At 37.7% G+C, this 26,400-nt stretch overlaps 4 protein-coding genes across 4 annotated transcripts in view; 3 read left to right on the top strand and 1 right to left on the bottom strand.

The window, feature by feature from the left end:
* The window catches only part of LOC135125162 (uncharacterized), a 486,443-nt gene that overhangs the window by 401,315 nt on the left and 58,728 nt on the right, over nt 1–26,400 (bottom strand). The gene's annotated exons all lie outside the window — the stretch shown is intronic.
* Nucleotides 20,014–22,053, top strand: LOC135137148 (glucose dehydrogenase [FAD, quinone]-like). The gene is made up of 3 exons (XM_064066765.1): nt 20,014–20,214; nt 20,261–20,476; nt 20,528–22,053. The coding sequence occupies exons 1-3, from the start codon at nt 20,052–20,054 to the stop codon at nt 21,964–21,966; spliced, it is 1,818 nt and encodes a 605-aa protein (XP_063922835.1). The 5' UTR covers nt 20,014–20,051; the 3' UTR covers nt 21,967–22,053.
* Nucleotides 22,130–24,291, top strand: LOC135137069 (glucose dehydrogenase [FAD, quinone]-like). Its single transcript, XM_064066647.1, has 3 exons — nt 22,130–22,323; nt 22,372–22,587; nt 22,631–24,291. Exons 1-3 carry the CDS (start codon nt 22,152–22,154, stop codon nt 24,109–24,111), a joined length of 1,869 nt encoding a protein of 622 aa, XP_063922717.1. The 5' UTR covers nt 22,130–22,151; the 3' UTR covers nt 24,112–24,291.
* Nucleotides 24,287–26,222, top strand: LOC135133363 (glucose dehydrogenase [FAD, quinone]-like). The gene is made up of 3 exons (XM_064062107.1): nt 24,287–24,467; nt 24,520–24,735; nt 24,781–26,222. Exons 1-3 carry the CDS (start codon nt 24,287–24,289, stop codon nt 26,220–26,222), a joined length of 1,839 nt encoding a protein of 612 aa, XP_063918177.1.

Genomic DNA, 26,400 nt, shown 5'->3' with positions numbered 1-26,400 from the left:
GTTTGTTCGGGCCTTCGAGTGGGCTTTTTGCGACGGCGGGAGCTTGATCGGCGGCGGTGGGATCAAGAGAAGTGCGGAAAAGTTCGCACTAATACTAGATTTTATATTAATTGGAAACACCCAACAAAAATTTTATGATAGTTGTCTTCTCAGATTTGATACTTCTTTTTAAAATTGGATAATCTAAACGGAGATGGAAAACATCTGAAAAATGATGTAATATAAAGAACAGGAATAAAGATGGTGGTCTGTCGTCACGGCCTACCTGTTAGGAAACCGGCATGATCATAAATAAATAAACACTGTACAGGGTGAGCCACTAAGAGCGCGGTCCTCGATATCTCATTACTTATTTATTAGACATCAATAAGACCAAAGCTGTGCGGCTCTTAGAGAACTATAGTCTAAAATTAACTACACAGAGTGTTTAGTTTTTAAGACGTGACAAACAATTTCGTTTTTAGCCCATTCCTAGGCTTTATGACCATAATTTATTTTTGAAATTCCGTTGAGACGTTGTCACGTTGTCGCAATTCTGTTGATATTTTTAGCAATGGAAGAATTCACAAAAAAATTGCATCAGGGTTATTTTTAAAATCTATGTCACAATCTTTTGTGGAAGGATAAATAAAAGTACGCGCTTTCTCGTGGTATCAATAAAATCAAATTTTAAACTACACAATGTTTATAAAAAAATGTATAGTGTGTACTACACGAAAAATGTCGATATTTGAAAACTGGACTAACTAAAAATTGTTTATAAACGCTCTGTATATGATGATGTCATTTCATTTATACCACAACAAAACGTGAACCTTTATTTATCTCTCCACAAAATATTGTAACACAGATTTTAAAAATAACTCTGCTACAATATTTTTTGTGAACCATTATAATTATGTAACGAAAAATTAAATTTTTTGAAAGCTACCGGAGCTTTTTATGGTTTCAAAATATTCACCTTGAAAATGATTTTTTTGTCAAAATACCAAAGATTGTGTTATTTCCCACCGGCGATTGTAGTAAAATGGTCAAAATTTTCGAAGAAATAATATTGACAATAACTTCTGGAGGACAAAGTTTATAGAAAAATCTCGATAGGTAAAAAAGTGTCTTGGAAAAAATTGACTAAAAAAATTCTGGTGGGTATCAACTCGAAAAATATAGTGTATTTAGGGACTTGATTCAAGATTTTGGAAATATTCGGTGTAGAGTTTAATTCTTTCCAAAAATTCTAAAAATTCCATATTTCAATGGAAGATTTTGAAACACTAGCAGGAAATATCGAAGAGAAAACGTATTTGGATACATTTAGAAAATTTTTATAACGGGGGAGTATTAAAAAAATGTAATTTGAAAAAGTTGCCCTAAAATACACAAAAAAATTTTAAATAGGGATTTTGACGTACTGATTCCAAAAATATAGCGCGCCTATGGTTTCAAGTCAAGATTTTGGAAATTTGGTGTTTAAAAATCAATTTTCTAAAAAAATTCTTAAAATTGCCGGCGATTCTGGTAAAATTGTAGAAGTTAGCGAAGAAATGATGCCGAAAGTGACTTCTGGAGGTCGAAATCTACGACAAAATGTATTTAGTTGACTTTTGAATGTGGTTGAAAAATGACCAAAATTTTCATAATGGGAGGGTATTGAAAAATTTTTCTTTTGAAAAAGCCGCCTAAAAACTCCAAAACAATTCTGAGACATAAATTTCGACGTGCTAATTCCAAAAATATGGCGTATTTATGGTTCTAGATCAAGATTTTAGAAATGCAATTTTTTTCAAAAATCTTTCAAATTGCCATTATTCAATAGAAATTTCTGGAAAAGTGGTGGGACATACCGAAGAAATGATGCTGAAAGTGACTTCTTGAGGTCGAATTCTACGGGGAAATGTTTTTAGTTGAGTTTCGAATGTGGTCGAAAAATGGCCGAAATTTTTGTAAGGAAATTTTCGTATCAAAAAATGTTGCTTTTGAAAAAGTCTCCTAAAAATTTCAAAAATATAGCGTGTTTGTAGTTCCGGAACAAGATTTTAAAAACATGGGGCTTGAAATGCATTTTTTTTTTTAATCCTTAAAATTGACATAATTCGATGGGAATTTCTGGAACAATGGTAGGAAATATTGAAGAAATGATGGCAAAAGTGACTTTTGGGGCGCGAATCTACAATAAAATATATTTAGGTGAGTTTTAAATGTGGTCGAAAAATGACCAAAATTTTCTAAAAGGACGGTATCAAAAAATTTTACTTCTGAAAAAATCACCTAAAAAAATCCCCAAAAAATCTGGGATATAGAATTCGACGTATTGATTCCAAAAATATAACGTATTTATGATTCCAAATCAACATTTTAGAAATATGCAGCTCGAAATGCATTTTTTTTCCAAAAATTTTTAAAATTGGCATAATTCAATGGGAAGTTCTGGAAAAGTGGGAGGAAAGATCGAAGAAATGATGCCAAAAGTGACTTCTGGAGGTCGAAATCTACAAAAAAATGTATTTAGGTGAGTTTCGAATGTGATCAAAAAATGGCCAAAGTCTTGCTAGGGGAAGGTTTTCCAAAAATTTTGCTTTTGAAAAAGTCGCCTAAATATTCTAAAAAAAATTGTCGGATATAGATTTCGACTTGCTGATTCCAAAAATATAATGTGTTTGTGGTTCCGGGTCAAGATTTTAAAAATGTGAGGATTGAAATGTATTTTTTTTTAAATCCTTAAACTTGCCATAATTCAATGGGAATTTCTGGTAAAGTGGTACTAAATATCGAAGAAATTATGCCGAAAATGACTTATAGAGGTCGAAATCTAAAAGAAAATGTATTTAGCGTGGTTTCGAAGGCGGTTGGAATATGAACGAAATTTTCATTATATTCAGTATTGACAAATTTGGCATTTAAAAAAGGTTGCCTAAAAATTTCAAAAAAATTCTCGGATATAGATTTCGACTTCCTGATTCCAAAAATATGACGTATTTATAGTTCCAGATCAAGATTTTAAAAATATGCGGCTTGAAATGCATTTTTTTTTTTTCAAAAATCCTTAAAATTGGCATAATTCAATGGGAATTTCTTGAAAAGTGGTGTTAAATATCGAAGAAATAATGCCGAAAGTAACTTCTAGATGTCGAAATCTACAAGAAAATGTATTTAGCAGAATTTAGAAAGTGGTTGGAAAATGACCGAAATTTTTATGTTAATTAGGTTCTTCTGTCGGGTGGGAATGGAAACTAGTAATAAAATCTAGGATGTAAAAAAAAGCGCTAATCGTATCTTTTTTCGTTAAAATCGGTCTTATCTTAGCAAGTACTAGTTCCACCCACCGGCCCTCTATTTTGTGGAAGATATGTCATTTGCCAAAATCATTTTTTAACTCCGCCCACCCGCCCTCTGTTCAGGCCAACAATATTGGTCCCCTTGAAGCGACCTTGTGCGCACCGAATCGGGTTTATGGCCCTTGCAGCCTCTTCGGGTTTACCCACCCTATTGTATTTTTATCATTCGAAAGCGAGACTTAAAACTTGTAACATCTAAACGAAACTTAACAATATATTTGTTGTTGTGTTAAAACGAAGTTTTTATTAATAACGCGAGACTCCCAACGGGTCTCCAAACACCCTCTACTTTCTTGGAAGATATGTCATTTGCCAAAATCATTTTTATCTTAGCAAGTACTAGCCCTGTCCTTCTGCCCTCTATTTTACTGGAAGGTATGTCATTTGCAAAAATCATTCTTATCTTAGCAAATACTAGCCCCGCCCACCCGCCCTCTATTTTCTTGGAAAGTATGTGATTTGCCAAAATCAGTCTTATCTTAGCAAATACTATCACAAACCACCCACTTAGTTCCCATTTTGACTACTACTTTTATTTCCGTTTAAGATTATTCATTTTATTCAGTTCGAGTAAAATCGATCACTGAAAAGGAGACAGGGTGGGCGGGTGGGGTTAATTATGTTCTTCTGTCGAGTGGCAATGGAAACTAGTAATAAAATCGGTCTTATCCTAGCAAGTACTAGCCCCGCCCACCCACCCTCTATTTTCTTGAAAAATTTTGCTTTTATAAAGTTTCCTAAAAATTCCCAAAAAAAAATTTCGGATATAGATTTCCACGTGCTGATTCCAAAAAAAAAACCTATTCGTGGTTTCGGGTCAAGATTTTAAAAATGTGGAGTTTGAAATGCAATTTTTTCAAAAATCCTTAAAGTTGGCATAATTCAGTGGGAATTTCTGGAAAAGTACTAAATATCAAAGAAATGATACCGAAAGTGACTTTTGGAGATCGAAATCTACAAGAAAATGTATTTAGCTTAATTTTGAAGGTGGCTGGAAAAAGACGAAATTTTCATTATTTTCAGTATTGAAAAATTTGACTTTTTTAAGAGTCGCATAAAAATTCCCAAAAAATTCTGGGATATGGATTTCGATGTACTAATTCCAAAAACATAACTTGTTTATTGTCGCAGGTCAAGATTTTAAAAATGTGCCGTTTGAAATGCAATTTTTTTCAAAAATCCATAAAATTGCCATTATTTAATGGGATTTCTGGAAAAGTCATGGGGTATATCGAAAAATGATGTGACTTCTAAAGGTCAAAACCTACAAGAAACTGATTTTCAAATGTGGTCGAAATTTTCAAGTATAGAAAAATTTTGCTTTTGAAAAAGTCGCCTAAAAATTTCCAAAATATTCTCGGGTATAGATTTCGACGCCCTGATTCCAAAAATATAACATATTTATGGTTCCAGATCAAGATTTTAGAAATATTCGGTTTGAAATACAATTTTTTTGAAAAATTTTTAAAATTACCATAATTCAATAGCAATTTCTGAAAAAATGATGGGAAATATCAAAGAAATGATGCCGAAAGTGATTTCTGAGTGTCGAAATCTACAAGAAAATATATTTAGGTGAGTTTCGAAGTGGTCGTAAAACGGCCGAAATTTTGATAAGAGGAAAGTTTTTGGAAAATTTTTCTTTTGAAAAACTCGCCTAAATATTCCAAAAAAATTCTGGGATATAGACTTCGACGTCCTGATTCCAAAAATATAACGCATTTATTGAAGGTGAAGATTTTAAAAATATGCGATTTGAAGTGCAATTTATTTCAAAAATCCTTAAAATTGCCAGAATTCAATGGGAATTTTTGGAAAAGTGGTGGGTAATATCGAAAAAATCATGCGGAAAATGACTTCTGGAGATCTAAATCTACGAGAAAATTTATTTAGCTGAGTTTCAATGTGGTCAAGAAATTGCAGAAATTTTCATAATAGGTACTGAAAAATTTGGCTTTTAAAAAGCCGCCTAATAATTTCCAGAAAATTCTGAGATATAGATTTCGACCGACTGATTCCGAAAATTGAGCGTATTTATGGTTCTAATTCAAGGTTTCAGAAATATGCATTAAAAATGCTATTTTTTTCAAAAACCTTTAAAATTGCCATAATTCAACAGAAATTTCTGGGAAAATATCAAAGAAAGAATGGCTTCCAAATCTAAAGGGAAATATATTCAGCTGAGTTTCGAATGTGATCAGGTCAGGTCAGGTCAGGTTTAAAAAAAAATGGACTAAATTTTCATATTTGTGTTGAAAAATTTTTCATTTGAAAAAGTCTCCTAAAAATTTCCAAAAAATTCTAAGATATAGATTTCGACGTCCTGATTCCAAAAATATAACCCACTTATGGTTCCAGATCAAGATTTTAGAAATATGCGGTTTGAAATGAAATTTTTTTCAAAAATCCTTTTAATTGGCATAATTCAATGGAAATTTCTGGAAAAATGATGGGAAAGTGAATTATGCAGGTTAAAATCTACGAGAAAATGTATTTGGCTGAGTCTCGAATGTGGTCGAAAAATGGCCGAAATTTTCATATTGGAAAATTGACTTTTGAAAAAGTCGTCTCAAAATTCTCAAAATTCTGGAATATAGATATAGACGTGTTGATTCCAAAAATATAGCGTGTTTGTAGTTCCGGATCAAGATTTTAGAAATATGAGGCTTGAAACTCTTTCCGAAAAAGTGGTTGCAAATATTGAAGAAATGATGCCGAAAGTAACTTCGGGAGGTCGAAATCTACCAGAAAATGTATTTAACTGAGGTTCGAACCTGATCGAAAAGTAGCAGAAATTTTCGTAAAGGGAGGGTTTTGAAAAATTTTGCTTTTGGAAAAGTCACCTAAGAATTACTAAAAAATTCTCGGATATAGATTTTGAGGTTCTGATTCCAAAAATACAACGTATTCATGGTTCCACATCAAGATTTTAGAAATAGCCAGCTTGAAATGCCATTGTTTTAAAAAATCCTTAAATTTACCATAATTCAATGGGATGGTGGCAGTTTCTGGAATAGTGGCTGGAAATATCCAAGAAATGATACCGAAAGTGACTACTGGAGGGTAAAATCTACGAGAAAATGTATTGAGTTGATTTCCAAATGTGGTCAAAAAATGGCCGAAATTTTGATAAGGGGAGGGTTTCTGAAAAATTTTGCTTTTGAACAGTCTCCTAAAAATTTCCAAAAAAATCGAAAACATAGATTTCGATGTACTGATTCCAAAAATTAAGCGTGTTTATGATGCCGTATCAAGATTTTAGAAATACGCAGTTTGAAATGTATTTTTTTAAGAAAATCCTTAAAATTGCCATATTTCAATAAGCGATTCTGGTTAGATTGTTGAATTTATCGACAACATGACACCGAAAATAACTTTTGGAAGTCAAAATCTACAAGAAAATATATTTAATTGGGTTTCGAAGTTGATCGAAAAAGAGTCGAAATTTTCATTAATGTATAGTATTAAAAAATTGTGGTTTTAAAAAAATAGACTAAATATTCCCAAAAAATTCAGGAATATAGATATTGACGTGTTGATTCGAAAAATATAGCCTTTTGTGTCTTGGGTCAAGATTTTAAAAATATTCTGTGTGGAGTTCAATTTTTTTCCAAAAATCTAAAAAATTCCATTCCTCAATAAAAAATTCTGGAAAATGATAAGAAATATCGAAAAAATGGTACTGAAGGCAACTTCCGAAAGTCGAAATCTACAAGAAAGTGTCTTTGGCCAAGTTTCGATATTAGTCGAAAATAAGTCAAAATTTTCATATTAAAAAATTTTGGTTTTGACAAATTTGCCTAAAAATTCCCAAGAAATTCAGAATATAGATATCGACGCGACGTACTGATTTATAAAGTTCAACGTCTTTGTGCTCCTGGATCAAGATTTTAGTAATATTCGGTGTGGAGTTCACTTTTTTTTCAAAAATTCCAAATTTAAATGGAGATTCTGGAAAAATAGTAGGAAATATCGACGAAATGAGGCCGAAAGCAACTTCCCGGAAGCGATATCTACAAGACAATGTCTTTGGCTGAATTTCAAAACTGGCCGAGAAAGAGTCGAAATTTTCGAAGAAATGTAGTCTACAACCAACTTTTTTAATTATTCACAAAGTCGTAGGAAAAAGTCAAAAACTCCAAGCATCGTTACACAACCCAAGTTCAAGCATCGTCTTCGCCTATCTCTAACCATTTAATCAATGACTCAGGCGCCACGATGCACTCGTGTGCTCCTAAATCAGCAGCGCGATATTTCCGCGCCTGCAGCTGATGAGCGAAGTTATAAAATGTGTCTTCTGGTATCGATGGCTTTAGCCAGAATCCAGGCAAATTATCGACGATCCCGAAGAAAAATCGCCGTTAGTGGCAGTGGCCGGCCCCACCACGCGCCGCTCCAAAATGAATGATGTTGCGCTCAAGACAATTCGATTACGTTATTTATTTTCTGTTCGTTTAATTCGCAGTATTGATTGTTTCATTATAGATATACGCTAGTCCGATTAGCTGTGATGGGCTATTGAATTTGCTCTGTTGTTCGGACGTGATTTGTATGTTTACGATTTTTCCAAAAGGACCCAATTAGATGGATTTGATTGGCTGTCGTGAGGTTTGAATAAATTATAGTGCGGCCATACCGCCGGTAAATCCTCATTATGTACGAGCCATAGAGCCGATGACGTACGACCCACCACTGGGCATATGATTGTAGTTTAATGGTGACGTAAACGATTGAATTATCACTAGGCGGAAACACGCAGTGCCCTCTCACTCTCCAACTTTAAACTCGACTTAAATGTAATCAGATTAGGTGCGGAGTAGGAGTCTGAGTGTATTTTAATGTAGCCAGGCCATTATTGAAGTGTAGACATTTATTTGGAAGTTTGTTTTATGTTGTTGTAGGAGTTTAATAAAATTTGCGCTAATGCCTTATTCATTTAAATCCACTCTTCAGCCGTTCCACGGCGGAAATTAGAAACGGCACCCTTCCTTTCCAATTACAAAGAGCCTTTTTACTGATAATCCTCGCACTCGTTGTTATTGTTTTTACAGCACGCAAAAAATCACTCATTCTTAGTCCCGCTGGCGACACGAAGCCCTTACCATTTTTTTAAACAAACGAACAATCAAAACAATAGTTAGACATACACAGGGTGATGTGGAAATATAGAAAAAACAAAATAAAATCAGCAAACAACCATTCGGAGTAAATTACACGACGTGGGAAACCAACAGGCTTCAAAGCTTGCACTTTTTATGGGAGGTGTGGGTATGTGCCTTGTTGTTTTAATGTACGATGCACTACAAACTGTGAAACTCAAATTTTAGGTGAACTTTATACATTTTCCTTATTGCACACATTCGAAATCACCCTGTATAACACATGATTATTACGACCAGCAGACACACAAGTTTCCCATGTAATTATCATTGCAAATGTACCTCGCTACAAGTATACACATTATAAGCAAAAAAATGAAACACATGTAGCGAACCGGATCTACCACATAAAGTGGACATTAAATTTGCCAAATATTATGTTTCAACAGTCTACATGCATAAATTACGTGCTTCATACGCCCGCACACATTTGTGATCCTCGACCACTAATGCGTCACATCAGGTGTGAAGTAGCAGTGCCACAGTGTTTTGATGTATTATTGGCATTATTTAGTTTATTTCGTGGCTCAGGCTTTAATAACATATGCGCTAATGCGTTATTCATTTAAATCCACAGTTCGGCCTTTCCACGGCGGAAATTAGGAACCCTTCCTCCCGTAACAAGGGACCTTTTTCCCGATAATCCCAGCCACATTAGTTCAACGAGATGCAACTTATTCAGGTTCATATTTGCAGCACTGGTGGAACACGGGACGACGCAAGATTCAACGTAAGCCGGGACTTTGGAAACTTTCTATCTAATACATGCTGAACGAATTTATTATCCCTTTAGTTATAGATTCAATCTAACTTGCGAAACTCCATAGAATTAAATAACTTACAAGCGCGGATTACTTTAATATAAACAAAATTTCGCAGTGACGCGTTCGGGGAGTGTAATAGTGGTGACTTCGTGAAATACACAGTAATAAGACAATAAAACACTCATCTGGAAATCTCTGGATGCAGTATTCGGGTGTGCAGTCTGGATCTGGTTGTTGCACTTTTGCCAACGGCAAATTTTAACCGTTTGGTGCAGTTTGAGGCGAGCGGAGCGAGTGACATTTTTTGTGTAAATTTTAATGATAAAGAAATAGCAAGCAATTTGAAAATACAGTTGTCCGGATTAAAACTCCGCGGCCTTATATCTTGGGACCGGATAGACATATTAAAATTCTGTAAACGCCATTTGACAAGAAAATTTATTTGCGTAAGTCAGGTCAACCCATGTCAGGTCAGATCAGGTTCAGTCAGGTCAGGTCACAAAATCATTCTCTCTTCTGCATTTCGCAACCCTAACCACTAACTGCTTTACTTATTTTTCTTTTTTTCTTTCTTCGATAGAATGATTCAAAATCTCGTTCCAAATTCTAAATCTTTCCAAATATTACGTTCAATTATTGAAAGATTTCTCTTCTTTCTTCTTTTAAGCTGTATTCACCTTTTTTCAGCAGCAGATAAATTGAAATTTTTTATAGTAGTTTGCTTTAAAAACAGAACCGTTTAGAACGTTTTCAATATGTTTTCTTTTTTGGTATCCTTGAGGCACCGACATTTAAATATATCGATCTCTTTTCATTTTCCATGGAAATAGGCCTAAAATACCGCCCTCAGTTTTCAGTGTTCTCCCTTTCCTAGGTTCTCCCCAGCAATGTTTTCAGCCAGAATGTTTGCGAAAATTCTTTCAAAACTTCATCAATGAATTTGTAAGGAATTCTTCTAGAGCTTCTTGAAACGTCCTCAGTCCGCATTAATAGTTATACCGGGTGTCCGGAAAATGGCAGATTAACTCTTCACCCAATACTTACCAAGATAAGACTGATTTTGCTATGATAATAATGATATATCCTCAACCCTTATTTTCCTTGGAGGGATGTCATTTGCCAAAAACCAGTCTTTCTTAGCAGGTACTAGCAGCGCCCACCCACCCTTTCTTTCCTTAGAAGATACGTCATTTGCCAAAATCAGTCTTATTTTGGCAAGTACTAACCCCACCCACCCACCCTTTATTTTCTTAGAGGGTGTTACTTGGCAATTTCAGCCTTATCTTGTCAAGTAATACTTCCGCTCATCCGCCCTTTACTTTTTTAAAGCGTTAATACCTAGTAAGAATAACACTGATTTTGGCCAATGAGATCCCTCTAAGAAAATAGAGGACGGGTGGGCGGGGCTAGTACTTGCTAAAATCAGAGTGATTTTGGCAAATGAAATATCCTCTAAGAAAAAAGAGGGTGGGTGGGCGGGGCTAGTAACTGCTAAGATAAGACTGATATTGGCAAATGATGTACCCTCTAAAAAAAGGAATGGTAGAGGGTACATTATTTGGCAAAGTCAGTCTTATCTTAACAAGTATTGGCCCCGCCCGCTCACCCTTTATTTTTTTCGAAGGTATGTCATTTGCCAAAATCAGTCTTATTTTGGCAAGTGCCAGCTCCGCCCATCCTTCCTTTACTTTCTTAGAGGGTTAATACCTAGTAAGATAAGACTGATTTTGGCTAATGAGATTCCTCTAAGAAAATAGAGGACGAGTGGGCGGGGTTAGTAGACAAAACTGATTTTCGCAATGACATATCCTCTACGGAAAAAAAAAGAGTGGGTGGGCGGGGCTAGTACTTGCTAAGATCAAAATGATTTTGGCAAATGAGATATCCTCTAAGAAAAAAGAGGGTGGGTGGGCGGGGCTAGTACCTGCTAAGATAAGACTGATATTCGCAAATGACGTACCCTCTAAACAAAGGAATAAGGATAGAGGGTATATTTTTTGGCAAAGTCAGTCTTATCTTGGCAAGTATTGGCCCCGCCCGCCCACCCATTATTTTTTTCGAAGGTATGCCATTTGTCAAAATCAGTCTTATTTTGGCAAGTACTAGCTCTGCCCATCCGCCCTTTACTTTCTTAGAGGGTTAATACCTAGTAAGATAAGACTGATTTTGGCTAATGAGATTCCTCTAAGAAAATAGAGGATCGGTGGGCCGGAGTAGTACCTGCTAAGATAAGAGTGATTTTGGCAAATGACATATCCTCTAAGGAAAAAAAGGGTGGGTGGGCGGGGCTAGTACTTGCTAAGATCAGAGTGATTTTGGCAAATGAAATATTCTCTAAGAAAAAAGAGGGTGGGTGGGCGGGGCTAGTAACTGCTAAGATAAGACTGATATTGGCAACTGACGTACCCTCTAAAAAAAGGAAGGGTAGAGGGTACATTACGTGGCAAAGTCAGTCTTATCTGGACGAGTATTGGCCCCGCCCGCCCACCCTTTATTTTTTTCGAAGGTATGCCATTTGCCAAAATCAGTCTTATCTTGGCAAGTGCCAGCTCCGCCCATCCTCCCTTTACTTTCTTAGAGGGTTAATACCTAGTAAGATAAGACTGATTTTGGCTAATGAGAACTCACTCTAAGAAAATAGAGGACCGGTGAGCGGGATTAGTACCTGCTAAGATAAGAGTGATTTTGGCAAATGACATATCCTCTAAGGAAAAAAAGGGTGGGTGGGCGGGGCTAGTACTTGCTAAGATAAGAGTGATTTTGGCAAATGAAATATCCTCTAAGAAAAAAGAAGGTGGGTGGGCGGGGCTAGTAACTGCTAAGATAAGACTGATATTGGCAAATGACGTATCCTCTAAAAGAAGGAACGGTAGAGGGTACATTATTTGGCAAAGTCAGTCTTATAAATGACATATCCTCTAAGGAAAAAAAGGGTGGGTGGGCGGGGCTAGTACTTGCTCAGATCAGAGTGATTTTGGCAAATGAAATATCGTCTAAGAAACAAGAGGGTGGGTGGGCGGGGCTAGTAACTGCTAAGACTGATATTGGCAAATGACGTACCCTCTAAAAAAAGGAAGGGTAGAGGGTACATTATTTGGCAAAGTCAGTCTTATCTTAACAAGTATTGGCCCCGCCCGCCCACCCTTTATTTTTTTCGAAGGTATGCCATTTGCCAAAACAGTCTTGTTTTGGCAAGTATTAGCCCCACCTACCCGCCCTTTATTTTCTTAGAGGGTATGTTATTTGGCAATATCAGCTTTATCTTGACAAGCACTAACTCCGCCCATCCGCCCTTTATTCTCTTAGAGGATTAGTACCTGCTAAGATAAGACTGATTTTGGCTAATGACATCCCTCTAAGAAAATAGAGGGCGGGTTGGCGAATTTAGTACCTGCTAAAATAATATCGAGTTTGGCAAATGACGTATCCTCTATGAAATTTAATTGAATTATTATAAGAAAAGACACTAAAGCCCAAAGCGCTTTCAAATTTTATCCAAACAGGAATACTTAGGACCTCAAGATTGTTTTAAATTTTCCAAAAAAAAAAAAAACTGGGTCCCAAAATTAACTCAAAAACAGGTCAGGTCAAAATTTTCTAAATAGCGAACAGCAAAATCCCCCAAAAGTGTTTTAGATAATTTACAAAAAAGATCTCAGTGGACTCCCAAAATAATACACCATGGATACCCAAGAGTTTCCTGAATTAAAAAAACAAAACACTGCGGCACTCAAGACTTTTTCAAATTCATAAAAATAAAACACTAAAAGCTCAAAAGATTTTTTCAAGTTCATCCAGGAACAAAACACCAGATTCCTTTAAATTGATCCGAAAATAAAACACCAGAGGACCTAAAAAGAACTGCAAATATATCAAATGTTGATTGTTAAGAGCGTTGCCGGTATAGTGGGGCCTCTAGTTCACTTTGACCTCAGTTGACCTGGCCTAGAAGCCACATTTTGTCACCCTTGGACGAAGTGCGTGGTCAACTAAGGTCAAATTGTCCAAGAACCAGCATGAGGTGGCTCAACAGACTAGAAACTTCACCATATACAAATACACAATATGGTAAAATATACACAAATTCGTGTGTATTTTACCAGTATTTCACCTACCAAAATTTTTTGGGGTAGGTTCTTAAAATTTAAAAGCATAAAATGTCCCAGTTAAAACTCCTGAAACTTTGCGGGTAGAGATATAAAAATTCTGTAAACGCCCTTGTTTTTATCTTGAAAGACAAACTTAATTTAGTACGGCGTCACAAAGCAGATCTATTTTTTTTTTAATTGTAGCATATATTTTTTTAACATATTTTGCTAGACTGCGAAATTGCGAACACAATGATGTACAACACTTAGAGCAAACTTTTAGAAGTATTAGGATTAGAAATCAATTTTTTGGTCATAAAAATTGCCATATTTCAATGCGAGATTCCTGAAAAATGGTAGGAACTATCGAAAAAATGAGGCCGAAAGCAACCTTTAGAAGTGGAAATCCACCAGAAAATGTTTTTAGCAAGTTTCGAAGGTAGCCGAAAAAGAGTCGTGATCGTGAGTAAATGGTGAGCTTTTGAAAAAGCTCCAAACCAACTGGATGTACAAAAATTATGAAAAAAATCGTGTTTGCTCAGAAATCTATGAAGAAAAATAATCTAAAGTCGAGATGACGACTGGTTTTCGAAATATTCGGATTCATTGTCAAGTGTTTAAAATATCCCCAAAATTGCCAGATTTAATTTTAGCGATTTTGAAAAAATGAAAGCGGACTGTTCTTTCTGAGTTACAAGACATAACTGTGGAGTTCCAGAAGGGTCCATTCATAGACCAATATTATTTCTACTACATGTAAACGATCTTAGGTATTTTAGGACGGCAGATTTCTCATGTCAATATGCAGATGATATCGTCAATTATCAACATCTACCTCAAAAACTGTCAAAGAAATGCTACAGTGGAGTGCGAACAATAAGTTTAAATTGAAATCAAGTAAAACTGGCCTATTAAAGCGTAACTATCGTTATCATCATCATCATCATCATCATCATCATCATTATTATTATTATTATTAATATAAATTAGTGCATGCAAACGTTGTGGAGGTCGACGACTATTTCGGTCTTTGATCGGAGATTCCGAAGTATTATTTAAGTGCGACATTATCCTATAAATTACCGGGAAATAAATTGCCCCACATAAAGTCTTTAGAAACCTATCCGTAATCCTGTTCTTTTATTTACAACAAGCGTTGCACTAAAACCTGTAACCGGCAAAGAATAATTCATAGCTCGGAGCGTTCGGAGACCGACTCGCGGCACGAACTTAAAAATCAATCTTTGTCACACTAACAAGTTTACGTCGAAATTAAATCATCCAAATTTCCTTTTAATGCAGTAGTAAGTTTGCGAACTACTTGCATATAATCATCACGTCCCGCTGTAATTCCCGCTTTTACCATTTGTTCATTTGGGTTCTGGCGGAAATCCCGATCGATGAAACTCTCATTCTTTAAGAAGCGCAGCATCCCTCCAAATACCTAATTAACGAAAATATCGCAACCGCGAGCGACTTAAGCAAATTATGCCTCGTTATCGGCGGCGGCCCGTCCCAGCCAAATGAAAAACGCAAATTATAAATAGTTAAGATGCGTCCGCACGCGCGCCCTCTATCGCCCGGGCTTCATCTGCTAATGAAATCCCATCTCCGGCACGGCCGGGGGCTTAGCTGGGGCGCTCCAGAAGAGTCCCCGCTATCGCATTTCATGTCTTGCTGGCGTGACATCGAAGAACTACACTTATTTCTTCCAAATCCTGCCGGACCTCGCGGTTTGATTTTCGGCCCCCTTGCCCCGAGTGCAGCAGCGCCGCCGTTCTAATGCGGCAGTTCTGTGGCGGCGGCGGAAAGGCCCCGACTGCATGGAATTACTTCCGGCCAATTTCCTCGCACTCGAGGCGGGATTATGTCGTGTCAGGGTTGTTACGACTTGTAATGGGCCACCGAAAAATGGGCGCCGTTGTTTCGTTTCAATTTGAAATTGTCGCACCATTTGCATTTTTGTAGCGTTTAAAAGCATCCCTGTTCGCGAGCTTTAAACTGAGTTTATATTGTATATTGCCTCGTTCTCGGCACAATTACCCCCAAAACACAAACAGACGTCTCGTAATTCCGCCAATTCTTGCGACAAACGTATTAATTTCGCGAAATGGAGGGCCGAGGGAGCGGCGCCACCTGGCGGGGAGGGTGCGAAGCGAGTGGGGCGGCGGGATTTGCAGAGATTACGCCTGTTGGGACAGCTTTGGGATTTCAGGTGGAGTGAATATGGCTTACGGTTTCAACAAATTTATTTTCGGGGGCGGCGCGGACGTCGTAATTAAATGCGAGGCGGTGACTTTTATGGCTTTTGCTAATGCTAGTCACTGCTAAACTAGGACGTGTAACCGTAAACGTGGAACTGCGGCTTTATTATAAAAAGCGGTTTAATCATAACTGAAATGAATATTTGCAATCTTTCAGACGTAGCGCAGACGATAAGTCTGCTCATTAAAACTGCCACTGTGTAGAAAAACTACGATTCATCTTTTCATTGAAGTCTTCTTGTTTAGTTATTAATTTATGAGGCTGAGGAAGTGACGCCACCTGTCGGCGAGGGCGCGAAGCCTACAGTGACGCGAAAATAGACACCGGCATCAATGAGTTCGGATAGCTGTGGATAGAGTGTCCTAACGTATTATGTCGTTTTTAAAAGGGTGGACAATTTAAGGTCGACGTTCCGTTGTAAGAATAAATACGCAAAGAAGGTATGCATCGTTTACATCATCCCTTGACGTTGCCGTTGGGGTGACATTTATCAAGATGGCCAAATTTTAACTTTCACCGTTACAACTAAATTGCGGTTGTGTGCAGCGCTGGCAACCTGAAGAAAAATCTCCTGAAGCTGCGGGAGACATTTTTCAGGTTAACAGTACGTCCACGAAAATTAAATTTTGATAGAGATAATGAGGTTCACTAATATTGCGCCATTTAATCAAATGTTTACCAAAACTTCCATATTCTAAATAACTGCCATCATTTTCTACACTGTTAAAGATAGTTCTTAACGTTTAAATCAACAAGATTTATTGCTATTTGCCTCAAAAACCGATTGGGTATTATAACTACAATGGCAAATTTAGTTAAGTTTCGATAATGTCAAAATTTTTTCGAAATCTGAAGAAGGGGGGACTATTAAAAAATTTCAATTTTAAAAAGTTGTCTAAAAATTATGAAAAAATTCAGGGACGTAGATCTCGACACTTTGATTCTAAAAATATAGCATGTTGATGGTCAAGAAAGCAACATTTTCGAAAAAATTGGTACGAAATGTGAATTTTTGAAAATTTCAAAAATGTCGATATTTCAACGGTCGATTCTAGAAAAATGGCTGCAGTTATCAAAGAACCGAATTCGGATTTGAGTTCTAGAGCTCGAAATCTACAAGAAAATGTATTCAGTTGAGTTTCGAAAATGTCAAAATTTTTGCGAAATTTGAAGAAGGGGGGACCATTAAAAAATTTCAATTTTAAAAAAGTTGTCTAAAAATTATGAAAAAATTCAGGGACGTAGATCTCGACACGTTGATTCCAAAAATATAGCATGTTGATGGTCAAGAAAGCAACATTTTCGAAAAAATTGGTACGAAATGCAAATTTTTGAAAATTTCAAAAATGTCGATATTTCAACGGTCGATTCTAGAAAAACGGTTGCAATTATCAAAGAACCGAATTCGGATTTGAGTTTTAGAGCTCGAAATCTACAAGAAAATATATGTAGTTAAGTTTCGAAAATGTCAAAATTTTTCCGAAATTTGAAGAAGTGGGGACCATTAAAAAATTTCAATTTTAAAAAAATTGTCTAAAAATTACGAAAAAATTCAGGGACCTAGATCTCGAAACGTTGATTCCAAAAATATAGCATGTTGATGGTCAAGAAAGAACCGTTTTCGAAAAAATTGGTACGAAATGCAAATTTTTGAAAATTTCAAAAATTTCGATATTTCAACGATCGATTCTAGAAAAACGGTTGCAGTTATCAAAGAACCGAATTCGGATTTGAGTTCTAGAGCTCGAAATCTACAAGAAAATGTATTCAATTGAGTTTCGAAAATGTCAACATTTTTGCGAAATTTGAAGAAGGGGGGACCATTAAAAATTTTCAATTTTAAAAAAGTTGTCCAAAAATTATGAAAAAATTCAGGGACGTAGATCTCGACACGTTGATTCGAAAAAAATATAGCATGTTGATGGTCAAGAAAACAATATTTTCGAAAAAATTGGTACGAAATGCAAATTTTTGAAAATTTCAAAAATGTCGATATTTCAACGGTCAATTCTAGAAAAACGGTTGCAGTTATCAAAGAACCGAATTCGGATTTGAGTTTTAGAGCTCGAGATCTACAAGAAAATATATGTAGTTAAGTTTCGAAAATGTCAACATTTTTCCGAAATTTGAAGAAGGGGGGACCATTAAAAAAATTCAATTTTAAAAAAGTTGTCTAAAAATTATGAAAAAATTCAGGGAGGTAGATATGGACAAGCTGATTCCAAAAATATAGCATGTTGATGGTCACGAAAGCAACATTTTCGAAAAAATCGTTACAAAATGCAAATTTTTGAAAATTTCAAAAATTTTGATATTTCAACGGTCGATTCTAGAAAAACGGTTGCAGTTATCAAAGAACCGAATTCGGATTTGAGTTCTAGAGCTCGAAATCTACAAGAAAATGTATTCAATTGAGTTTCGAAAATGTCAAAATTTTTGCGAAATTTGAAGAAGGGGGACCATTAAAAATTTCAATTTTAAAAAAGTTGTCTAAAAATTATGAAAAAATTCAGGGACGTAGATCTCGACACGTTGATTCCAAAAATATAGCATGTTGATGGTCAAGAAAGCAACATTTTCCAAAAAATCGGTACGAAATCCTAATTTTTTAAAATTTCAAAAATCTATAGCGTGTTAATGGTCATGAAGCAACCAACATTTTCGAAAAAATCGGCATAAGATGCGAATTTTTGAAAATTTCGTTCTTCTTCGTCCTTTTTTGTCCTTTTTCGTCCTTTTCGTCCTTTTTCGACCTTTTTCGTCCTTTTCGACCTTTTCATCCTTTTTCGTCTTTTTTGTCTTTTAACGTCCATTTTCGTCCTTTTTCGTCCTTAGGGTCCTTTTCGTCCTTTTTCGTCCTTTTCCTAATTTCTCGTCCTTTTTCGTCCATTTCCGTCCTTAGTGCTCTTTTGTCCTTTTTCGTCCTTCGTCCTTCTTCGTCCTTTGTTCTTTTTCGTGCGTTTTCGTCCTTTTTCGTCCTTATTATCCTTTTTCGTCCTTTTCGGCCTTTTCGTCCTTTTTCATCCTTTTCGTCCTTTTCGTCTTTGTTTGTCCTTTTTGATCTTTTTCGTCCTTTTCGTCCATTTCGTCCTTTTTCGTCCTTTTGTTGATTTTTCGTCCTTTTTCGTCCTGTTCGTCCTTTTCGTCCTTTTTCGTCCATATTATCCTTTTTTGTCCTCTTCGCCCTTTATCGTCATTTTTCATCCCTTTTCGTCTTGTTCGTCCTTTTTTCTCCTTTTTCGTCGTTTTCGTCCTTTGTCGTCCTTTTTCATCCTTGTTCGTCCTTTTTGTCCTTTTTCGTACTATTTGTCCTTTTAGTCCTTTTTCGACATTTTCGTGTTTTTCGTCTGTTTCGTCCTTTTGCGTGCTTTTTGTCCCTTTTCATCCATTTCGTCCTTTTTCGTCCTTATTATCCTTTTTCGTCCTTTTTGTCTTTTTTCGTCCTTTTTCGTCCTTTTCGTCTTTTTTCGTCCTTTTCGTCCTTTTCGTCCTTTTTCGTCCTTATTATCCTTTTTCGTCCTTTATGTCTTTTTTCGTCCTTTTTCGTCCTTTTCGTCTTTTTTCGTCCTTTTCGTCCTTTTCGTCCTTTTTCGTCCTTTTCGTCCTTTTCGTCCTTATTGTGCTTTTTCGTCCTTTTCGTCCTCATTGTCCTTTTTCGTCCTTTTCGTCTTTTTTTCGTCCGTTTCGTCCTTTTGGTCCTTTTTCGTCCTTTTTCGTCCTTCTCATCTTTTTCGTCCTTCTAGTCCTTTTTCGTCCTTTTTCGTCATTTTCTTCCTTTTCGTCTTTTTAGCCCTCGTCCTCCTTTTTCGTCTTTTTTCGTCATTTTCGTCCGTTTTCGTCCTTTTCGTCCTTTGTCATCTTTTTTCTTCCTTTTTGTCCTTTTTCGTCCTTCTCGTCCTTTTTCGTCTTTTTTCGTCCTTTTTTCAAAGTTACATACAGAGTACATAATTCTGTAAAATATATTCGACAAAAGTGTATAATGACGTGAACATTTTTTTAACGATTTACCATGCTTCCGATAACCTTAAAGCGCTTGCAAGTTTTCGAGCATCCGATTTTGCAATTTCAAAGTTTAATTCCCGACTTCTGTTATACAATTTTGTATTTTTTTTCCAAAAATCCGGATGCCTAAGGTGCAAACTCAAGACGGATTCATAAACCACAAATGGAGGAGCACGTTACTTTATAAAATTTAAATAAAATTTGCTATTGTAGAATTTCTTAGATTATCTGGCTAATAAAAATCCTACCAGATTTTTTACGCAATCATCGACAGCCTTATCAATCTTCACTTCACTCGCGTGTTATTCTTGTTAATCCCTCTAAAAACACTGCACTTGATAAAATTGATCGATCGACCCATTCTCCGCCTAGATTAGACGACGCAGTTTGATTTCCCACTTGTAATTCCGTCAGTCATTCCTGATATTTCCTCCATTAAACATGTTCCTCCTTCTATACATCACCCTCTTTTTTGTCCGCGTCGTCACTCCTTCCCTCACGACCGACTACTACCAAACCCTAATCAGCGAGCGCACCACGCAAGCACAAGTCTACGAATTACCCCAAACCAACTCTGAGTTCGCCACTTCGCACGAAACAACCGGTAAAAACCCGACTTCGCCCCCACTCAATCTAACCCTTTGTTCCAGATTTCGGGAGCTACGATTTCATTATCGCAGGAGCCGGCTCGGCAGGTAGCGTCTTAGCGAGCCGTCTTTCCGAAATAGACGACTGGAGAATCCTCCTCCTGGAAGCCGGGGGTGAAGAGGACGACTTTAATGCCATTCCGGGGATGTTTCCGTACTTACAGTTCAGCGAGATGAATTGGGGGTATTATACGACCCCGCAAGCGAATTGCTGTCTAGGTAAAATAAAAGCGAAACAGTGGTGGGTTTTTGCAGATGGGTTGATTCCAGGTATGAGAGATAACAAGTGCATGGCTCCTCGAGGGAAATCGATTGGTGGGAGCAGCGCGATTAACGCCGTGTTGTATGTGAGAGGGAACGCGGAAGATTACGACAAGTGGGCCCAACTGGGAAATCCAGGCTGGTCGTACGAGGAAGTGCTTCCCTATTTTATGAAGTCCGAGAACTCGCAGATTGGGGGAAATGGGGACTATCACGGAAAAGGAGGCTTCTGGGGGGTGGAGCATGCGACACCCTACTCCGACCTGTTTGATGTTTTCGTGGAAGCTAACGACGCTTTGAATCAATCGAACATTGACTACAATGGTGCTGGACAAATCGGGGTTTCCAAAACCCAGCTGAGCATCAAACATGGTAAAAGACAAAGCGCGGGGACGGCATTTCTGGATAACGCCAGAAAAAGGAGCAACCTTGAAGTAGTCACTGGAGCTCTGGTCACTAGAGTTAATATCAATGAAGAAACGAAGCGCGCTGAAGGGGTGGAATTTGCAACCAAAGAGCAAAAATTTCGAGTTAGTGCCACCAAAGAAGTGCTTGTGGCTGCAGGTGCCATCAACACCCCACAACTCCTAATGCTTTCAGGGATAGGACCCTCAAAGCACTTAGAAGAGTTGGGTATTGACGTCATCGCGGACCTCCCAGTCGGTCAAAATCTCATGGAGCACCCACAATTCCTGGGTTTGACCTTCCACACCAACTACTCCGCTCAAGGTTCAAATTTGGACGACTCCATCGAGCAGTACTTGCAAGGCTCAGGCCCTTTGACTTCAACAGCCGAGGCTCTTGGCTTCCTCCATGGAAGCAGTATTGATGGTACTCCAACCATTATGTACGCCTTCAGTCCTCCTTCGGGTAGTAGCAGCCCCATCGTGGCCAGAATGTACAACTACAACGACGACTTAATCGAAAACTATCTAAACAAACTCAACCCCTCGTCTGATGTTTCGTTCAGTTTGATTCTCCTTCATCAGAAGTCTCGCGGAAGCGTTACTTTAAAATCGTCTGACCCAATTGACTTTCCGAATGTTGATTTAAATATGTTTGAAGAGGAGGAGGACGTCGACGATTTTGTTAAAGGAATCGATTTCGTGCTCGACCTGGTGCAAACTGAGCCGTTTCAAAGGATCAATGCTACGTTTGTCGATATTCCGGTTTGTGGGGAGTTTGAAAAGTTCTCGAGGGAGTTTTGGGGGTGCGCCGTTCGACACATGTCGATGACCCTTTACCACCCTTGTGGTACCACAGCGATGGGTCTGAGTGAAGAGAATTCTGTTGTTGATAGTAGTTTGAAGGTACATGGAATCGCAAGTTTGAGGGTTGTGGATGCAGGAATTTTTCCGTCGACGATTTCTGGACCCACGAATGCGGCTGTTATTATGGTGGCAGAAAAAATAGCGGACGTCATTAAGAATGAATATGGTTTCAAGTAATTGTCAATAATACTGTAACACGAGGTATTAAAATAAATGAGTTATAAATAATTTAAATAAAAAAACAACACGTCCAGGTCAATACAACCGGTATAATTATTTTACCTCACTTTTATAGAACCCGTTCAGTATAAAATTGCTAGTCATGACAGAAAATCTTTAAAATACACAATAAAACGTAAAGTATGAGTACCTTATTGATAATACAATTCGTTCTACTTTTTTATGACACAAAGTGCTCACTTACTACCCACTATTATATGAAGTTGATACATCAAGAAACCTTAAAAGTTCTAACCTCTGTCCCGCCTGAACAAAACGAAGAGTTTAAAGGAGCAGATTCAGAGACCACCAATGGTAAGAACCCAAGTGACATATTCCAAGGTACTACACCCGCAAATTTAGACTTTGGTACCTACGACTTCGTCATAGTTGGAGCTGGTTCCGCTGGGAGCGTCTTAGCCACCAGACTCTCAGAAATTGACAATTTCAGAATCCTATTGCTAGAAGCCGGTGGCGAAGAAAACGACTTTAGCAACATACCTGGAATAGGGCCACTTATGCAAATCGGTGACCTGAACTGGGGTTACTCAACCACGCCTCAAAAACACTCTTGCTTAGGTAAGTCACAACGCGTCACTATTCAACTAATCCATTTTTCAAGGAATGAAAAATAAAAAGTGCCTCATCCCGCAAGGAAAAGTGGTGGGTGGTTCCAGTTCCACCAATGGAATCTTGTACAGCAGAGGAGCCGCCAAAGACTACGATAAATGGGCGGAGATGGGTAACACGGGATGGTCCTACAAACATGTCTTCCCCTACTTTATCAAATCTGAAAACAGTCAGGTTGATGGAGATGTGGGTTACCACGGGAAAGGGGGTTTATGGAACGTAGAACACACAGAAAAGTCGCCTTTTTTTTCGCGTTTAGCTGAAGCCAGTTTGGAACTAAATTTACCAATTGTGGACTACAATGGTAAGGATCAAATTGGATTAGGGCTTACACAATTTAATATGAAGAGAGGGAAAAGACAAAGTTTAGGGACGGCATTCTTAGATGGCGCCAGAAAGCGAAGAAACTTGAAAGTGGTAACGAGAGCATTAGTTACTAAACTTTGTATAGATCTTGACACTAAAATAACCCGAGGGGTTGAATTTATACACCGAAACCAAACATTTCGGGCGTTGGTTACAAACGAAGTTATTCTCTCTGGGGGTGCTATTAATTCGCCCCAGCTCCTTATGTTGTCAGGAATAGGACCCAAACACCATTTAGAAGATTTGGGGATAAAAGTACTCGCAGATTTGCCTGTGGGTCAAAATCTAATAGACCATCCAGTGTTCTCTGGACTCAGAATTCACACCCAGAACAGCATCCAACCTCCGGATTTTGCAACCATGGTCGAAGAGTTCACACATGCTTTTGGCCCTCTTACAAAATCATACAACATGCATGCTCTTATGTTCATAAATACTACAAACGTTTCTGACAAACTACCCGACGTGGAATACATATTTGTGCCACCTTCAGGAAACAATGAAGCACGGATGGTAAGCAAAATATTTAATTCGGACAATAAACTGACCCAATTTCTGGAAGAAATCAACCCGACTAACGACATATACGTTGCTGTTGTACTCCTCCACGAACGCTCAAGAGGCACAGTAACCCTAAAGTCAACCAACCCACTCGACTTTCCAAACATCGACACCAACATGCTTGCAGAGCCAGAAGACGTCGATACTTTTATTAAAGGTATAGAGTTCGCACTCAAGTTGTTCGAAACTCGGGTTTTTAGGGAAATCAACGCCGAACCCAAGTTAATTCAATTTTGTAAGGAGTTTGGTCAAGGTTCAAGACAATATTGGGAATGTGCACTGCGTCACATGACTTTAACCACGTACCATCCGTGCGGTACTACCGCCATGGGGGTCGATGGTACCATGTCGGTGGTAGACAGCAAATTGAAAGTGCACGGGATTCAGGGTTTGAGGGTTGTGGATGCAGGGGTGTTTCCGTCGAGCGTTTCTGGCCATATCAATGCGCCTACTGTTATGGTGGCGGAAAAAATTTCAGCCGATATTAAGAGGGAGTACGCCTTTGAGGAAAATACCGAAGGCGGAATTAATCACACAGAACTATAACTATGCGCAGAAAAAATTTCATTACCGTTAAATAGTGCACGAGTGCCTAGTAACGAATGCACTTTATAATTATATCGTTATCGACTACGGTACTCAGATATCACAAAAAATATAAGTTATGTACTTAAAGTTTAAAACTGTAAAATGGCATAGTCAGTCAATAAAGTTATACCAAATGAATATGTATGCGTTGTTAGTCGTTTCAGTAATAAATTTGTCAGTTGGTACAAGTAGTACCATAACTGAAAAATATTACGAAGAATTAATACGCCAACGAACAGCGGAAGCCGAATCATACAATCTACCCACAACTAACAACGAATTCAAACCAGGAGTGCAATCGAATACTACACACGGTAAACAATGATACTGAACCAAAACATCGCCATTTGAGTACTACCATTTCAGACTATGGTTCCTACGATTTCGTGATTGTAGGTGCCGGCTCTGCTGGTAGTGTATTAGCAACCAGACTATCAGAAACAGATAGTTACAAAATCCTGTTATTAGAGGCAGGAGGCGAAGAAGACGACTTTAGTCAGATACCTTCGATGTTCCATCACCTATTCTTCACCAAAATGAACTGGGGGTACTTCAGTACACCTCAAACTACTTGCTGCTTAGGTAAGTAATCAACAATGTCACCTTCAACCAACTCAGTCGTTTAAGGAATGAAAAATCGGGCATGTGCCGTCCCTAGAGGGAAAGTTCTTGGTGGTAGTAGTGCTATAAACGCAATGATGTACGTCCGAGGTAACCGCTACGACTTCGATGAGTGGGTGGAGTTAGGAAACCCCGGGTGGTCGTACGAAGAAGTTCTTCCTTATTTCATAAAATCGGAAAATTCGCAAGTTGATGGTGATCCCGGCTACCACGGGAAAACCGGCTTCTGGAACGTCGCTTACTCTTCACCAGCTTCACCATTCCTTTCCAAATTTTTTAACGCTAGCTTGAAAATGAATCAACCCGTTGTAGACTACAATGGGAGACAACAAATCGGTTCAGGTCGACTACAATTCACTATTAAACGTGGAAAGAGACAAAGTACCGGAAAAGCGTTCTTGGATAACGCGCGCCAACGAAGTAATCTTGAGGTTAAGAGCAACGTTTTAGTAACCAAAGTCATCATAGACAAATCCAAAGTGGCAAAAGGAGTGGAATTTGTAACAAAACACAAAAAATTCTTCGTGAAAGCAAAAAAAGAAGTCATTGTTAGTGCAGGTGTTGTTAATTCTCCACAGTTATTAATGTTGTCGGGGATAGGTCCAAAAGACCATTTAAAAGCACTGGAAATTGATGTAATTGAAGACCTGCCTGTTGGTATGAATCTTCGAGAACACGCTTTGTTTCCTGGTTTGATTTATAACACAAACTATACTCTTTCTAATCGTAGTACTGAGGAATTTGTCAAACAGTATTTGAAAGGTTTAGGTCCTTTCACAAGAGGAGCCGGCACAGACGCCATCGGTTTCATACACACCGGTCAAGGAAACAGAGCACCTACCATAGAGTACTTGTTCGTACCGCCAACCGAAATCAAATCAAAAATAGTCAGTAAAGCATTCAACTACAATGACGACCTCACCAACAACTTCCTAAACAAATTGGACCCACAAAGAAGCATACTGATTTACTTGGCACTACTTCACCCAAAATCTAGAGGCCGCATCACCCTCAAGTCAAATGATCCTCTTGATTTTCCCTATGTGAATTTGAACATGTTTTCGGAACAAGCGGATATTGATGCCGTTATTGAAGGAATAGAATTCATTCGGAATCTTTTTGAAACTGATAATTTTAAGAAAATTGATGCCCGTCTTCTCGAAATTCCAGTTTGTAAGGAACTCAAAAAACAGTATAGAGAGTACTGGGAATGCGTAATTCGCCACATGACGCTCACCATTTATCATCCACATGGTACCACCGCTATGGGTCCAGATAAGAAAACCTCTGTAGTTGATAGTGACTTGAATGTGCATGGAATTCAAAAATTGAGGGTTGTGGATGCTGGAGTTTTCCCATCGTCGCCTTCTGGTCATTTGAATGCTCCCGCTGTAATGGTGGCAGAGAAAATTGCAGACATAATTAAAAAAATATATAGGTTTTCATAAAACAACGAAAAATTGTATTGTTAAATAAATTAACGAGTTGCTATGTTTCTTCATTACTTTATTCTACATCGTTATCCACCATGTGCGTCAGGTAATATTCATTTAAACATATGCTTCACCATTAAAGTTTAAAACTACTATCAATGCAAATTTTCTCGCATAGTGCAAAATAGGATCT

The sequence above is a fragment of the Zophobas morio genome, unplaced genomic scaffold, assembly GCF_036711695.1.
Source record: "Zophobas morio isolate AGI-343-1 ecotype UQ-CSIRO unplaced genomic scaffold, CSIRO_AGI_Zmor_V1 ptg000002l, whole genome shotgun sequence".
Taxonomy (NCBI): domain Eukaryota; kingdom Metazoa; phylum Arthropoda; class Insecta; order Coleoptera; family Tenebrionidae; genus Zophobas; species Zophobas morio.
This window is presented reverse-complemented; position numbering and strand designations above follow the sequence as displayed.

Coding starts and splice junctions, on each gene's coding strand:
- LOC135137069 (XM_064066647.1), top strand. CDS start 22,152: ATGAGTACCTTATTGATAATACAATTCGTTCTACTTTTTTATGACACA. Junction 22,324..22,371: donor AGATTCAGAGACCACCAATG/GTAAGAACCCAA, acceptor CCGCAAATTTAG/ACTTTGGTACCTACGACTTC. Junction 22,588..22,630: donor TCAAAAACACTCTTGCTTAG/GTAAGTCACAAC, acceptor CCATTTTTCAAG/GAATGAAAAATAAAAAGTGC.
- LOC135137148 (XM_064066765.1), top strand. CDS start 20,052: ATGTTCCTCCTTCTATACATCACCCTCTTTTTTGTCCGCGTCGTCACT. Junction 20,215..20,260: donor CACTTCGCACGAAACAACCG/GTAAAAACCCGA, acceptor CCTTTGTTCCAG/ATTTCGGGAGCTACGATTTC. Junction 20,477..20,527: donor GCAAGCGAATTGCTGTCTAG/GTAAAATAAAAG, acceptor GGTTGATTCCAG/GTATGAGAGATAACAAGTGC.
- LOC135133363 (XM_064062107.1), top strand. CDS start 24,287: ATGAATATGTATGCGTTGTTAGTCGTTTCAGTAATAAATTTGTCAGTT. Junction 24,468..24,519: donor GCAATCGAATACTACACACG/GTAAACAATGAT, acceptor CTACCATTTCAG/ACTATGGTTCCTACGATTTC. Junction 24,736..24,780: donor TCAAACTACTTGCTGCTTAG/GTAAGTAATCAA, acceptor CAGTCGTTTAAG/GAATGAAAAATCGGGCATGT.